General features: G+C 40.3%; 1 protein-coding gene across 2 annotated transcripts in view; it reads right to left on the bottom strand.

The window, feature by feature from the left end:
• Positions 1 to 11,146: 11,146 nt before the first annotated feature.
• PLOD2 (procollagen-lysine,2-oxoglutarate 5-dioxygenase 2) overlaps positions 11,147 to 16,391 on the bottom strand; it is a 55,665-nt gene continuing 50,420 nt past the window's right edge. For both annotated transcript variants that reach the window (XM_033150393.1, XM_033150392.1), the window contains 4 exons: positions 15,674 to 15,778; positions 14,515 to 14,661; positions 13,269 to 13,394; positions 11,147 to 11,783 (listed from right to left, as the gene is read on the bottom strand). In XM_033150393.1, coding sequence (XP_033006284.1) covers positions 11,628 to 11,783; positions 13,269 to 13,394; positions 14,515 to 14,661; positions 15,674 to 15,778 — 534 coding nt within the window. In that variant the 3' untranslated portion in view covers positions 11,147 to 11,627. The remainder of the gene's footprint in view (positions 11,784 to 13,268; positions 13,395 to 14,514; positions 14,662 to 15,673; positions 15,779 to 16,391) is intronic.

A 16,391-nucleotide genomic window follows, 5' to 3' on the forward strand; every position in this document is an offset into this window, starting at 1 on the left:
GCAGGCATGTACAATGAAATGAGCAACAGCCTCCAAATGAATATTCTCCAGTTGACTGGTGAAATTCCTGGAGAAAAACTCTTTATTTCAGCCAGGTTGTAATTTGCAAAAGTGTCACTGACAAGAAGACATGGCCATGATGGTTTATTCCCCTGTTGCTGATATATTGCGAAAACTCTGGCACCTCCTAAAACAAGAAAGCCCAGCACTGGACAGACGATGTGCAATGTCTGCTGAGGCAGTCTTCTCAATATATCAAGGCTTCTGTTATTTTCCAAAGCTAAATGTGGGCCAAAGACATGAATTTTATCCATGTAGTTCAGCCTTCCATGGGCAAGAGAGACGAAGGGAGAGTGAACCTTTTGCCCTGAGTCAAAACTGGGGCCCACTGTGCCTCCTATGGGTTAAGGAAGGGAAGAAAGCTACCACTGGTACAATCCACTCATTGAGAAGAACAGTTGCACGGAGTCTCTGACTTGAATTGGGAAAATGGCAGGAGCAAAGAGTTCAAGACTCCATCCTTTATGTCATGATCTGGAACTGGGAAGCATCCTGGCTAGATATTTGTTGAAAATGAAAACATCAGCCATGCAAAGGCAGGCAATAGGGATAAAATCACGCCTAGTTTGGCCCAGAACTGATTGTCTCTTTGCCTCTTCTTCCATCACCACCTCTTCCTTCTCCTTCTCCTTCTCCTTCTCCTTCTCCTTCTCCTTCTCCTTCTCCTTCTCCTTCTCCTTCTCCTTCTCCTTCTCCTCCTCCTCCTCCTTCTCTTTCTCCTTCTCAAAGGAGGCTATAGTTTGGTGGTAGAGTACCTGTTTGCCATGCAAAAGATCCTGGGTTCAGTCCCTGGCATCTCCAGGTAGGGCTATGAGAGAACTCCAGTATCCTGTTCTCGCTGTGGCCAATGAGATGCCTGTGGGAAGATTGAAACTGGGACATGAGTGCAACAGTGAATGCAATTTCTAAATACGTGGAAGTAACAAAAGATGCAATAAAAATACAATTAAAAACCATACAGCATCTAGCACAGGGTATTGAAACTGTGATGATGATGATAATAACAATAATAACAACAATAAATTTTATTATTTGTACCCCACCCATCTGATTTGTGACTATTATGCTTATTTAGCTTAAGTAAATAATACCGGGCAAAGCTGATGGCTTCTGAATTATTTTTTGGAACCCTGCGTCATGTTTATTTTGCTAACTAAGCATTTTGACTTGCTCTGGATTGTTATGGAGCAAAACCACAACAGTGTCAGCAACTCTGGGCAGCTTCCAACAAATATAAAAGTATAGTAAAACATCAAACATTAAAAACTTCCCTTATATCTTTTTTTACAACAGACAGAAAAATTGTTAAGAGATCCACCAAGACCCCCAGCAATTTCCAAGTGGTCTGTGGGGGGCTTTGGGAACCACAGGACTACATGATCTTTGAGGTCCTTTCCCATTTTATAATTGTAAGCATCTGGAATCCCAATCTCAGAACTTAGTTTGATGGGGTGCCTCTGCCAACAGAAGCTTTAAAAAAAAATAGCTTGCCAATTGCAGTTATCAAGATGAAGGAAAGAGCTTTCTAATGTGCTGTTTTTTAAACTATGTGTTATGGCTCCCAGTCAAATAATTTTAAATAGGTAATGGAAATCAGATGATCCACTGTTACACAGCAATTTCCAGGCATGACCCCAAAACTGATACTATTATTTGTTTTACATTGAGCATATTATATTTGTTGTGGACAGGCTATAATTACTAGGTGTTTATTTTACACTTAACAGAGCTTTTCAATGCTTGCCATGGTAATTTTTTTAGCAACCACTAAATGAATTAAATTAAAACTATTATTGTGGCATGTTTTGCTTGACGGATATACCCAGTTAGCATTCTTGCTGGCAAGATCAACCTAACCCAAAGGGGTACCAACATTTATTTTATTTTATTACACAGCTCAGTTTGATATAAAAAAACTTTTATGTATTTCTTCTCATTGTTAAAGTGATTCATATTAACAGCGGCCACAATAGCCCCCCCTCCAAAAAAAAAATACTTTTGGCATGTCCAAGGTCTTAGTGAGCATAATTTTGACTATTAAATCCAGAACAGCTGCAGAAGGGAATTTTTCAAGAAAATAATCAGTTGAACAGAATATTAATGTGCACTTCTTTGCATTTGTGCTTGAAAAGACGAATAAACAATGTTGGGAAGTCACTGTAAGATATTCACTGAAGAAAGACCCCGGCATTTTCTTAGAAAAATTAGATGGAACACTGGTTAGAAGACTTCTAGGTCAAGAAGACAATGGTAGCACACATGTCGAGTGATGAGGAAGGACTCTTCTTTCCCTCAGATTCTGATCACATCTACACTATACATTTAAAGGACTCTTATATCACTTTAACAGCCAAAACGTCTCCCAAAGAATCCTGTAGTTTGTTAAGGGTGCTAAGAATTGCTGGGAGATATTTCACAAACTACAGTTGCCAGGGTTTGGAGCTATTTCAATTTTTACCTGTGCTGAACATACACATGATATCATACAGCTGTTTGGTCATTATTTGTTTTATGTTCTGTTTAGAAGAAAGTTCTATGAGTAAACTTATTTATGGGTCTAGACAATTTTTATTCCAAGAGGAGTCGGTTTTTATTCATCCAATTGCTTCAAGCTACACAATATCAGCAATAGTTTTATCCTCATGGAATAAGACCTTCTCCTGTTTTATTTTGATGCATCTTAACCTTTAATCCAGAAGCTACCATTACCTTGATTTGATAATCTCTGGGCACATGCTAAAAAATAAATGGCTTAAATCATATCCTAAAGGTTGTTAAATAGCCAGCTGCCCTAAACTGGTGAATGTAGAGTTTCTCTTTTGGAGGTGTTTCACAAAGAGAAGTTGGAAAAAGATTTGCTGGGGTCATACAGAATGCTGTGCTTTGAAGCAGATGGTTAGACTAGATGGTCTATTGGGCAAAGATCTGGGTTAAAGGAACGACCCATCATCAAATGTTAAAAGAAAAAACCTCTGACAATTATCTGCAGATCTGAAGTGGACAGAGGGTTACTCTTGTCAACCCAACATGCAGAGCAATTGAAAGCAGCGGGGCTAATGTATAAAAAAGACTAATGCCTGTTAAATACTGCAGTCAATGAAATAAGATTATCAAAGAGAAAGCAAATGAAAGAGAAATTCCAGTGGAGTTGATTTTAAGCATCAATGACAAATCCGAAGAAGTGTGCTCAAGCCTGGGGAGAAGTAGTTGCTGGCAATAAGCCTGGGAAAATGAGATTAACAAAGAAATTTCTCAAACGGTTGTTAACAAATTTAGCAAGTGAACCGAAATGCAACTAGACTGAAAATACAGTGTGTTGTATTCAGAATGAGAGCAGTTAGTTCTAAATGGAACCCTAAATGGAATCTGGCAGCTGCAATTTGGACCAGTTGATGTTTCTGAGCTGTCTTCAAGGTCAGCCCTTTATAGAGTGTGTCGCTATAATGCAGTGTGGAGCACAAAGAGTGCAGTGGACAAGTTATCTCTGTCCAAAGGGGACTCTAGCTGGTGAACCAGGCATAGCTGAAAATAGGCACTCCCAACTCCTTAGGACACTTTAGTCTCCAGGACTGTGCTGGATCCGGGAGTACCCACAAGCTACAGACCTGCACATTCAAGGATAGTACTACACTATCCAAAACAGTCTTGTGTTCCCACTGCATAGACCTGATAATTTGGAACACATAGCACATCTGCTTTTCAGGATTCAGCTTCAGTTAATTGACCCACAGCCAGCCCTTCACTGCCACCAAACCCTGGTCTAGTAGCACCTCACTTGCTTCAGATAGAACAGAAAGATGGTTGAACCTGCGTCCCCCAATAGTAATTTATGGTTACATTCATATTATAGTCATGTTCTTGCTCCAGTTACATTTAGCATTCATGTTGATATTTAGTGCTTGTTAAAATAGTTTGTCCTACATTTTGCACTGATCTGTTTGCAAACTGAACATGTTTGTGTAACTTTTCCTACATCCCTAGAAAGGGTTACTGAGCTGCCTCCTCCACAGAAACAGCATCAGGAGGGAAAGTTCCACTCCTGCTAATAGATTCAGCAAAATAAATAAGAATCATGCATTTAATTATTTGGTTCTCTGGATCTATCGTCTGTAATAATGAGCTGAAAAAATTCTCATTACACTGAGCACTGCATTTTACTACAGGATTTTAATTACTGCAAATCAACATGCAGAGAAAATCTTTAAATATGTAGAAAAATTGATTGCAATTTCAATATTGTGCTTTTCCCCTCCAGGCTTAGGAAGCCATGCCAAGTCTCAATTGAATTTTAATATATTCTCTCTACTAAAATCATTTGCATGGTTAATTATTGGAAGGAAATCTTTTCAGATGTCTACAAACTTTGCCCAATCACCCTATCCAGCAACAGTGATCAATACATGTAGACTGGATTCTCGCTGAATGCAATCTCATAAATGGGAAAGTTGCTGACTGAAAGAAGAAAGAAAAAAGAAACTTCCACTTACCACCCCTCCCTAATTATGTCCTCTCAGTGCAGTTTTGTGATGGTCTGGTCAAATCTGCTTTCTGGACATGCTATGAACCTGTCACTGTCCCTGGAGCCAATTGCTTGCACAGAGTGGCTTCTTGTTGGCAAGTCTTGGTGAAGACCTGGAGAAACGTTTGGCGCTTCTGGTCTGTACTGATATAGGCTAAGGCCCAGACTTAACCCAGTGTGCAGAAACATGGGAAGGGCTACCTTGCTGAGGAAACAAAGAGGTCAGTGTTAGTTCTGACAATATCAACAGGAATATGAGCAACCTCAAGAACACTTTCCTTCTCCTCAGCACATGGCCAGCAGCATGGGAAGATCTTATGATGGAAGAACATGCAATGGACAGCCTGTTCAGTTATTTTAGAAGAGGACAGCTTATTTCATGGGTGTTTTCAAGATTGAGATGCTGTTTGTAGTGCCTTTGTTCAATAATTGCACTGCCTTACTTGGATAGGAACCGGCAATGTTGTACAGTGGATAGGATGTTGGACTGGATCTGCAGAGGCCTAGATTCAAATATACACTCAGCCATAAAGCTCATAGAGTCGCCTGTTACCCATTAATCCACTTCAAAAGGATGAGTTTGTTTTTTTTTAAAAAAAAGGAAAATAACTTTTGTCGCGTAACTTCTCTTGAAGAAGTGTAGGATATACAAATATGATCAACATTTGTTTTCTTTAGAGTCAGACCATGCAGAGGTTTAAACTGGAGGCCAGTTTGTGTCTCCAGAAATTTGAGTAACAGATACTCATTACTCTCCTGTGGAAAAACTGGCAAACATTTTCAATACAAATGCGTCCTATATAAATAATCTTGCTCTTGGAAAGCTCTCTCAAGAAAATGTCTAATATAGGAAAGGGGTCAATGGAATTTTGTGGTGGCAAAATTCTGCAGCCTATGAAGAAAGTCTATGCCCAAGAAATATATATTGAGGATAAGATAGAGGCTAGCTGACAGGACTTGATTTCACATGTATCTCTTATTCTAGATGTCAGAGCCATTCATTTATTTATGTTTGATATTTGCAGTCAGTTTCATACAGTTGACATTTAAAAAAGCACGCACTCCAAGAAGGAAGTTTGTTGCTTGTTGTGTGAGCTGCATGCCAAAACAGAACACCCCATTGGTCAACTTTTTGGATTTCACAGCCAACATCCAACTCAAAAGATCCCTGGCCTCAGCTAATCCTTATTTGGGGATTTCACTTTTGTTGATCATCAGTAAACTGAAGGTCAGTCGGTTTTCATCTCCTCCTGTACTTGCATTTTACAACATTGTACTTGCATTGCTAGACAATTTCCTTAAAAATAAAGTTTGATTTAGTTGGAGGAAGTGAAGTCTGACCCTGGTTGTGCAAAGAAAAAAAGGCATGCGAATGATTTTCAGCAAGAGGAAAGCTGAGCTGTTTGTGAACACTTTGAAATAATAAAAGTTTTACTTGTTGTAGATGTACCCAGTGGTGCTTATTGTGTTGGAAACAATTAAAAGGCAAGTCTTAGCCCAAGTGGGATGTGCTGTGTGTGTAAGTAAAGCTAAATCCTAGTGCAGACATTAAGGTTTAATCTGTAGCAGGTTGTAGAGTTGTGTGTTCTTTCTTGCAAATTTTTTTCTACTTTACCTTCACATCATGTCTGACATTTCTTAACCCTGCTGAAAATGAAGGATACCTCCAAACCCCTTTTCAAAACTCACTTTTTAAAGACAGTACAGTAAAGCCATGAAATATAACAAAGATATGGAGAAATTGTTTGGAAAAGCTTTTTTGTAGTTATTGGGTTGAATACCTGACTCCTTGATATTAAGTTTAAGCTTGTTTACTTAGAAAACTTCACCACAATGCAGACAAGGGTACACACTTTTAAATAATATTGATTTTATGAGAGAGTTAAGTGTGCATTTAACTTTCTCAGACTGAAAAACCAATGGAGCTGAAAACTCCCTTACTGTGGGTGGATCATGCCCTTGAATTTGTTCAAAATAAACCAAGCAGGAATAGGCAGGTAGCAAAAATAAACCTTGCAAAATTGATGTGGTTCTTCAACTATATTCCTTCCGTACCTTTTCTGGGCATTTGGTCATGCAATAGTTCCATTCATCTTTTCCTGTGGAAACTATGAAACTTTCACATTGGGTCAGAAAATAGCTTCTTTGAAGTTACGGGAGGATTCTGATTTTCTTCTCCTCAGGAGCCCTAAATAGAAATACATTCTGCCCCACCTCCCCAATGCTGTCGCTTGGTTCCTTTTAGATTTAAAATAAATACAGAGGAATGATTTGCTTTTAGTTCAGAAAAAAAATCCAATAATTTATTTTGCTCACCCTATTGCTAAAGCTCAGATAAACCAACACTGTGTAAACTCAACCTCTATATTTTTAAAACTCTGTATAGGTGTAACGTCTGCACAAATTTTTATACATACATATATTTAAATATAAACGAAATGTACCAAACATAAATATGTACAGTACTAGGAATATAACTCCAGTCATTAAAATGAATGTTTCACATAAGGCATGAGGAACCTGTGGCCCTCCAGATGTTGTTGAACTACAACTTCCATCATCCCCGACCACTGTTTCCCTCTTGTCTTTCCTCATGTCTGGAAGAAGTACAAAAGCAAAGGCTGATCTAAGGGAGCACAACCAGTTTGGTCGCATCAAGCTCAGAGCTTCTAGGGTGCTGCAGCAAGTGCTGCAACTATGAAGTCCAATGGACGACGAGACGCAGGGGGCAATGGATTTTGGCGTTGCACAGGACACCACTGAAATTCGAGATGCCAAGGTCCACCACTGACAAGTCTTGAGTTTAGAGAGTGGAGGCCTCCATGATTCTTGCATCTGGAACCTTTCTAGAGCATGGTTTTGGTGCAGTTGCAGAGACTTGAGTAATTACCACACCTATCAGCCAATCACCCATTCCCACCACCCTTCTGAGTAATACTCCTCCCCACTCTCTCACTATATATAAGGGTCTGGTGACTTCTGTTTCAGTGTATCTGAAGAAGTGTGCATGCACACGGAAGCTCATACCAAGAACAAACTTAGTTGGTTTCTAAGGTGCTACTGGAAGGAATTATATTATTTTGTTTAGACTATGGCAGACCAACATGGCTGTAACTAGACTTGAGTAATGATATGAAGGACTGGAAGCCAGCAAGGAGGTCAGCTTAGCCATTGCCCACCCACCCTGCCCTTCTTTTTCCGTTTGCTACTTACCTAGAAGCTGTGTAACAGATTAGACCAGATAAAGAGGTTTTCTAAGGTGCTTGCTACAGAATGACATCATGTTTCTTACTATTCTTGGGATAAGTTTGACTTGAGGACTGCAAGTTAAAATGTCATATGTGGTGACCATGGAATTACAACTTTCTTGTTGTTCTTCTTCTTGTTGTTAGAACCTTAAATCAGGTTCACAGCATCCATTTGGAATCAAGGCCAGAAAAGTGGCAGACCTAAGGCATCTGTGCCAGCAAAACATGCAGACTTTTCCTGCTCCTCACCTTCCATCCTAAGCCAGTACGAGCAGCAGGGATCTGGATGCGGCAGTAGATCAGCCATTCTGCCAAGCCTTTCTCCTCCCCACCAAGTATTAGGATTGCACCCTCAAAGTCATTTGTGATGCCAGACAGGCAAATAGTTCCACCTTTTGACTACACTGGGGGGGGGGGGGGTTCTGCACAGTACATAGTTAAACCCAGGAACTTGGATCCACAGGAGACAGTCATGGACACACATTTGGATGGCTTTGAAAAAAAATTGGGCAAGTTCATGGAGGATAAGCCTATCAATCGCTACTCGCCATGACGGCTATGCTCTGCCATGGTGGTCAGAGGCAGTAATAATAAAACAACAACAACAGCAACAACTTTTTATTTATATCCCGCCCTCCCTGGCCAGGGCGGGCCAGGGGGGCCAACACCAAATATGAATTACAATAAAACGTAATAGAAAAACAAACAGTTAATTAAAATACAGCTTAAAATGCAGCCACATTTTAGTAGTAGCCCATAAAGGGAGGAAACATCAGATATTCACCCAAGCCAGCTATCTGTGCTGGTCCTACATGGGCCAGCAAAAATGCCAAGGGGAAATTTATATACCAAATCCCATATAAGGGGTCAGAGTGAGTCTAAGCCGAAGGCCAGGCAGAACAGCTCCGTCTTGCAGGCCCTGCGGAAAGATGTCAAATCCCGCAGAACCCTGGTTTCTTGTGACAGAGCGTTCCACCATGTCAGGGCCAGGGCTGAAATGGCCCTGGCCCTAGTTGAAACCAATCTAACCTCCTTGAGGCTTGGGACCTCAAAAGTGTTAGTTATTGACCTTAAGGTCCTCTGTGGGGCATACCAGGAGAGGCGGTCCCGTAGGTACGAGGGTCCTAGGCCGCATAGGGCTTTAAAGGTCAAAAACAGCACCTTATACCTGACCCTGTACTCCACCAGAGTAATGCTTCTGAATTCTAGTAATGCTGGAAACCACAGGAGGGGAGAGTATTCTTATACTTGAGTCCTCCTTGAGGGTTCCCCACAGGAATCTGAGTGGTCACTTCGAGTACAGGATAGGCCACTGACCTTATTATTATTTATTAAATTTGTACACCACCCTTCATCCGAACATCATAGGGTGGTTTACAGCATACAAATACAAAATGAGAACACAAAATACATGATAAAAAATACACGATAAAACAAAGCAAAACCAATAAACCCTCCTCTCACAAACAGATTTAAAATGCCATAGAATGTTAATCAGCCAAAGGCCTGATTATAGACAAACATTTCCACGTGGTAACTAAAGGTATCTAAGCTGATCCAGCAAGTTCTTATATTCTAATGTTCATTTATTTTTCTTGAGCAAAACAAAAAAACCACTTGTGGAACATAATATATTGGAGCCCTGCCTGGAATGGTGATTTGCAATGGTGACTGAGTCCCTGTCAGTGAAAAAGGTAGGGAATAAATTATTAAATGATAATAATAATAACAGTCATCAAAACTGACTAACTGGCTATTTGGTGACAATGCAGAACCATTATTGTAAAAAAGAAATGTATTTTTAATGACTAAATGCAAAAGCAAAAGTATACATCATAAATCATTCATACTGGGGGTGTGTGTGTAAATAAAATTGTTCCTTTTAATTTGGGAGCTCCAACAGTTAATCATTAGGGCCTACCAAAACAGTCTGAAGCACTTTGCTTGGAGTTCAGTAGAGATTGTTTTAATAAATACAGTTCTTTTACGGTAACTCAGCTAGGTGGGCCACCACAGGGCACTGTGCTACCCCAACAGATCACAGTGTAATGCCAAAAATAACCTCATGAAAACAAAGATCACTTTCACGATCACACAGAGATGTTTCGAGTTTCATAACTTGCAGCATAAATCTTATTAAAAGAGGCCAGTCATTTGGTAGAGTTCACATTTAAAGGAATTTGGCCAGAGCTGGGAATCCACTAAACCAGTACTCTTTTGCAGCCTGTAAACTAGGAAATGGTAAACTAGGAAACAACCAAGCTGCCCTGAAAAGTAGGTTAGGTTACTGTAGTTTTCAGCAGGCTAGACTATTTCATCTTTTCCACAGTGGTGGCTGCTGTTGTGGGGGATGCAAGACAAATAACCTTTCTGAAAAGTAAAACATTTGTTAAGATGTAAAACCGTGGGTGGCACTATGGTCTAAACCACTGAGCCTAGGGCTTGCTGATCAGAAGGTCGGCAGTTCGAATCCCCGCGATGGAGTGAGCTCCCATTGTGCGGTCCCAGCTCCTGCCCACCTAGCAGTTCTAAAGCATGTGCAAGTAGATAAATAGGTACTGCTCCGACGGGAAAGTAAACAGCGTTACTGTGCGCTGCTCTGGTTCGCCAGAAGTGTCTTAGTCATGCTGGCCACATGACCTGGAAACTGTACGCTGGCTCCCTCGGTCTATAGAGCGAGATGAGTTCGCAACCCCAGAGTCGTCCGCAACTGGACCTAACGGTCAGGGGTACCTTTATCATTACCTTTTTAAAACATTTGTCAATTTACTGAACACACTGCAAAATGTAATAAAAGCTGCCATACTCTGCTTGTAAAACAGAAACCAAACACTGCATATTTTTAAAAGCAGACACACCAAAAACTTTTTTTAATTTAAGACTTCTTTTATTTTCCATAAAACTTAGAAAATATGTGCATTTTAGCACCTCAGGTTTCATGCTTCAACATTCTTTTTTTTTTCAAGTGTAACCTTTAAATTACAAACAGTAGGCACAGCAGGAATAATTTTAAACTGATCCCTTAAAAAACAAAGGCAAGTCAAAACCCTGCACGTTTTATAAAAGAGCAACTTCAACTTCTTGGTCTCCTGATACAAAATTCAAGTAGTGTTAAATAAGAGTAGACAAATTTGGTGCCCAAGACATCTTGGTATTAGAAAGTTTCCAAAAAGAGAGCTTGGATTTCCAGCACTGAACTGATGCAAAAGAAAAAAGAAAAAAAAGTTGCAGAATAGTTCCCAGCCTGATCAAAGGACACTTGGTGAGAAGCAAAGATTTCCAAGTTGAGGATTTCTTCTTTTAAAGGCTTTAAAAAAAATAATGTACCCATATGTGTATTTTGGCCAATGCTTTGCATTTATCTATCATGCACTTCTTTCTTAGAAGAATATTCATAGATAGCTGGATATGCAAATATTTCTTTCTTTAATCAAGATATGTACAAAAGACATATTCATAATGTTATTCTAATGGATGGAAAACTCATGTGAAAAATTTTATAGATCATCGGCATCAATAATTTTCCCCTTCCCTTTTAGGCTCCCTTTTCACAAGGGAGCAAAATTATAATTATTTAATTTTGCAACTCAAGGCTCAGATCAGATGCTTGAAGGTTTCGATATATGTAGATATAATTTTTTTAAGAGTTTGGGTTTCTTTTCCTGCTCATTCTTTTAGCCCAAAGCAAAGCAGCAGTCTAGAAGAAGTTTCTTTTGTCACCATCTTCTGGGAGTAGAACTATAAATAAGAGTTTGTCATAGATTGCCAAACGTTGTCTGTAACAGGCCAGGGAAATAAGATTAAGGGTCGATAAATGATACTGCAATGTATCTTGTTCCTTTCAAAATGGGAAGTCCTTCATGTAAATGGGTAAGTCTTCCTGGATGCATGAAACTCCATCCTTTCCTGGGTGATTCTATGGAGCAGTTGTACCTCAGAAATTTGCATCCACCTCCCTATAAAAAATCAGAAACAAAAGTCTTTAAATCACCATCTGGCAGAAATCAATAGAAACTGGGAGGGTTTTTAAGGTATAAAGCCCAAGACATTAATCGGAAGTGCAATCAATCCCAAGTGCATTAATTTGGACCAGCAATATACTGCATTTGAACAATAACATACCTTAACATTTCCCCATTCTAATTCATATGTAGGGCAACATCATTGTGGAAATTGCATGCTAGATGATACTGGCACTGTTTGCATCAAACACAAAGTCAAACCATGCCTTAGCATGTGTGTTCTGGGAGCAAAGGTTGCAGCTACTACTACCGTACTCACCTGATTCTGCAGTTGTTCCACCCAGGCATAAGCCATGGTTTGGCTTAGTGTTATATTCAAACCTGGGTGTGTGGTTTATCTACCACATACAACCCACAAGCAGTTAACCAAGAACGAACTTTGGTTACAACTCATGGTTTGTCCAGAGTGAAACAAATCATGAGCCTGGCTTTGGATGTGGCACTAACACAAACTATGACTTAGCGCTGGATAGCATAGCAGCAGCTGTGATCTGCATGCCAAGAATCCACACATGTGCCTGTTTCTGCTAAGCCATTATTTGGTTTAGCGTTACATGCCAACCAGGTCAATAGCTTTTCTAGTCTAGGCATCAGTAGTAGGAGGTTGCTAGGCCTACTCCATCCCTTCAAATGCAGTATCTGAAATCAGGTAACAACCTAGAGGAAAAAGATTGGAGGGGGGTGGTTTCCAAGGCAATAAGTCACACCACTTGGAGAGACAAGAGAACTTTGCCTCTATTCCTTACACCAGCCTGTGCAAACCTGAAGGATGTGGAATCTACAGTGGTACCTTTGGTTGCGAACGGGATCCGTTCCGGAGGTCCGGCCGCATCCCGAGGAATTCACAACCAGAGGATCGCTTCTGCACATGCACATGGCTTGGTGCTTCTGTGCATGCGCACACATGAAACCCAGAAAAATACTTCCCGGTTTGCCGCATTTGCATCCTGAAGTTTACGTATCCAGAGAGATATGTAAGCGGAGGTATGACTGTACTTTGTTTTTAGTCCTACCATGTGCCAGGTACTGCAAATCATTCTGCAATCTACCTCCTGATGGCCACTGTCTTAAACTATTTGTAACATGATCCTTCAAGAAAGCAATTTTTTTATGAGGGATCTGCTCCATCTCCTTCTCCAACAAGACACTCCTCACAGTGACTCTTTCACCAGCCATACAAAATAATCCTATCACTGATTTCAACACTGAATACAGCTGTCTGTTTAAACTGTCATGTCACCGCAGTATGATGCAATTATACTGTCTCTGCAAGAAATGCTGTTCTAATACTTTAAAAGAACCACGAATTATCATTGTGGTGTCATTTTCTTATTTGGGACTTCTAAGCAAGCTTAGTGGGAAATGAGTCAGAGAAGTTGAAAGCCATTGCTGGAATAAACAGATTTGCTCCAAACGTACTTCAAAATCTCTTCCCACTTTGTTGAGAGCTATGTTGATAGTAAATGTTGAGGAGTCGTGATGAGGTCTGAGGGAACGTTGTCTCTCAGTAGTGTATTTCACAACAAAATTCAGCAAGGCATGGCCCTATAAAGAAATAACAGGACAGTTAAGAAAGGATAGCTCATGGGAATCCCTCAAGCCTTCTCCCTGTGATGATAAATATCTGTGATTTACTGTCATGGATCTCCTCCCACCCACTGTTTATAATAGCTCCTTCACTTCCAGATGTCCTCAACTTTTGTCTCTCTCTTCCTTTTTTAAAGATTCTGAGCCTGCAGACACAGAGTTCACCTAGTACATACTTCATAGGAATCTACTGATAAATGGATTAAATAATATTTAGCATCTAATTTTGGCTCCTGAGCAAGAGAACATAAGAAGAGCCTACTGGATGGGGCCAACAGCTCATCTTAGTCCAGCATCCTTTTTTCACAGTCGCTCACCTGATGCCTGTGGGAAACCTGCACACAGGACTCAAGCAAGAGAACTCTCCTCTCCCGTGATTTTCAGAAATTAAATAATCTGCATGGTGCAGAAGCTGAAGTAGAGATAGGGATAGGGATAGGGGAGGCATGAATAGCTCTCCTAGTCTCTGCAATGCCCCCTCATGTTGCTTGCATGTTGTTGGTGTCAGGAGAATCCTACATGCGAGTAGGAACCTGGCAGAGACACATGCTCAGCTGGCATGTTCTCTCCTTCCTGGTCGGTCATTCAGGAGACTCAAAGTCTTTCTCCAGCCCGAACATCACAGCGACTGATGCCTAAGAGACATCAGCACACTTCAGTATCAGCAGAGTGTTAGCAGTCAGCGTGACAGACTCAGTAGCGCAGCAATATTGGCTAAACTACTTTATTTACATATAATACACTCGGAGCATTCTGACTCAGCTCCTTCCTCATCAGCATCAAAACAGCAAAGAGAAAGAACACAGGACAAAAAGTCCTACATCACGGAAATACAGTAATACAAACATCCTGTCTCTGTCACTTCCCACAATGTGGAATGAAAACATACACCAGCATGTGCTAAAAACAATCCCATGACTGCAAGCACGGGGAAAGAATCCTAACAGTTGGGGCATCCACACTGGCAGAAGGACCTGTGGGGTGGATGTACTGGGTCTGTCGTGAGTACTCTGTGTTTGGGTACTGCACCTGTGCTTGAGTTTTCAAGTCTTACTTTCTAATAACCATTTTAACCTACCTTTGTATAGTAGCCAGCAAACACTTTTAGTGTTACGGGTGCTATGTATTCTCTAATGAAATGTAGCCACACACTTTCCAGCCCAATTTGTTTCATGTGAATGTCATCAGTTGGAACGTTTTCATATCCTCCAGAAATGCGGCTGTCCTAAAACAAGACATCACAGAGATGTTCAGATACATAGGGCATAAGGTTATGTTTTCAAATCATATGGGACACTTTGTAAAGTAGCACGTGCCTGTCCAATTCTAAAGCTTTCATACTCTGGTACCTTGAGACATATCCCAGTGAATAAATATACTTGTTGTATGGCTTAGTTTATGGGACCAAAATGGCAATCTCTTCTTCCATCAAATGTATTGTGTAAGGAATTGGTACAACGATACATTGTTTTGTTCACCAGATAATTCAGTAGTGGCTGAATGCATCAATAGGTGTTTCATTAAAAAAAATCAGCAACACTTAAACTATCAGCTGATTATTAAAACCATCTTAGATTAATGAAAACGAGCTTTTTAATATACTGAAAGTGTAAACTGCCTTAAAATGTTAAAGAAAATAGTAAAGATGGCCTTTCTTTTATCATTCGTTATAGTAACTTAACTGGACCCACCCTGGGACCTCATGCTGAAGAGTCCCAATCTAAACCTTTATCAAATTTACAAAGTCAAAATGTAATATGGATTTGGATCTAAAACTAATTGTGTACTTTGAGGTAGATCTATTATGAATGGACTTGTAATAAAAATAACACTGTATCTCCATTATTTCTATAATACTGTCATCATTGCATTGTACTTGGTATTTTTTTCCACAAATAAAAATAGTGACACATAAAAGCCAAAGTGTGTTTTTTAACAAGGTAGCCCCAAACTCTTAATATCACTGATTAAAATGAGTCCTAAGCTTCATTTGCTAATCTAAAAATAAATTTTGCAGTCCTGATGGAATCATTGGACACAATCCTGCCCCAATGAACTCCCCCTTGGATGGGTGTATGTGTGCACCTGCAATGACAGTCCCATGGGTGCCTCCCACAGGGACATATGAATGCATAGGGGGATTGGATTGTGCTCACCTTTTGTCACCAATACATACTTTATTTTCAAATACACCCATATAAAAAAAATTAAAAGAAGTTTCCAACTATTATGCTTACATGGTGTTTTCCACCTGACCAACGTCCATAATGTTCCATCTCCTGGACCAATTCATCACAGGCTGTCTCAGAAAATATGGGGAACCAAAACACATCCGGGCATGGCTATAGGTGGGAAACATAAACCTGTGCATTAGCATTTTGTGCTCCTTTGTGTGCCTGATAAGGCTGTTGTGTAGCTTATGCTTTACACCTCTGAATCTAAGGTGGAGGAGGACTGCGGGAATCCTTGGTCCATCACTACAGCAACTACTCTGACCGCTTTGATTTTGTTTTGCTTCTTAAATGTCATTTCTTGTCTTTTAGCTTGTGGATACAAGAGTTATGCAGCAGTTGCTCTGCATCATGCACTTGGCCAGCTACGTAAGAGAAAACACAGCAAAATCTCTAATTATCTGAAAGGAGAAACCATTTCGGTGGCTGCTTGGGTCAGTCACTGTAGAGCAGTTTCCTCTCATGTGCCCACAAATACCCACAGCAGAAGGTTACATTTGTACTGATCTACCCAGTGTTCCCATATTTGAGGAAAGGAACATTTTTGGCTGTGGTAATATGGTTTCCCCTAGCAGGACTGGCACTACAATGTAGTGAAGAACTCAAACAGCTGCCCAGGCTTCCAGCAACTCCATTCCTTCAAGCTTATGGGACTCTTGATGCTAACCTGCTGATTCTTCCCACATGCACATGAGAAAGAGAGCACAAAATAGCATGGCATGGA

Source organism: Lacerta agilis, chromosome 5 (genome assembly GCF_009819535.1).
Source record: "Lacerta agilis isolate rLacAgi1 chromosome 5, rLacAgi1.pri, whole genome shotgun sequence".
Lineage (NCBI taxonomy): Eukaryota > Metazoa > Chordata > Lepidosauria > Squamata > Lacertidae > Lacerta > Lacerta agilis.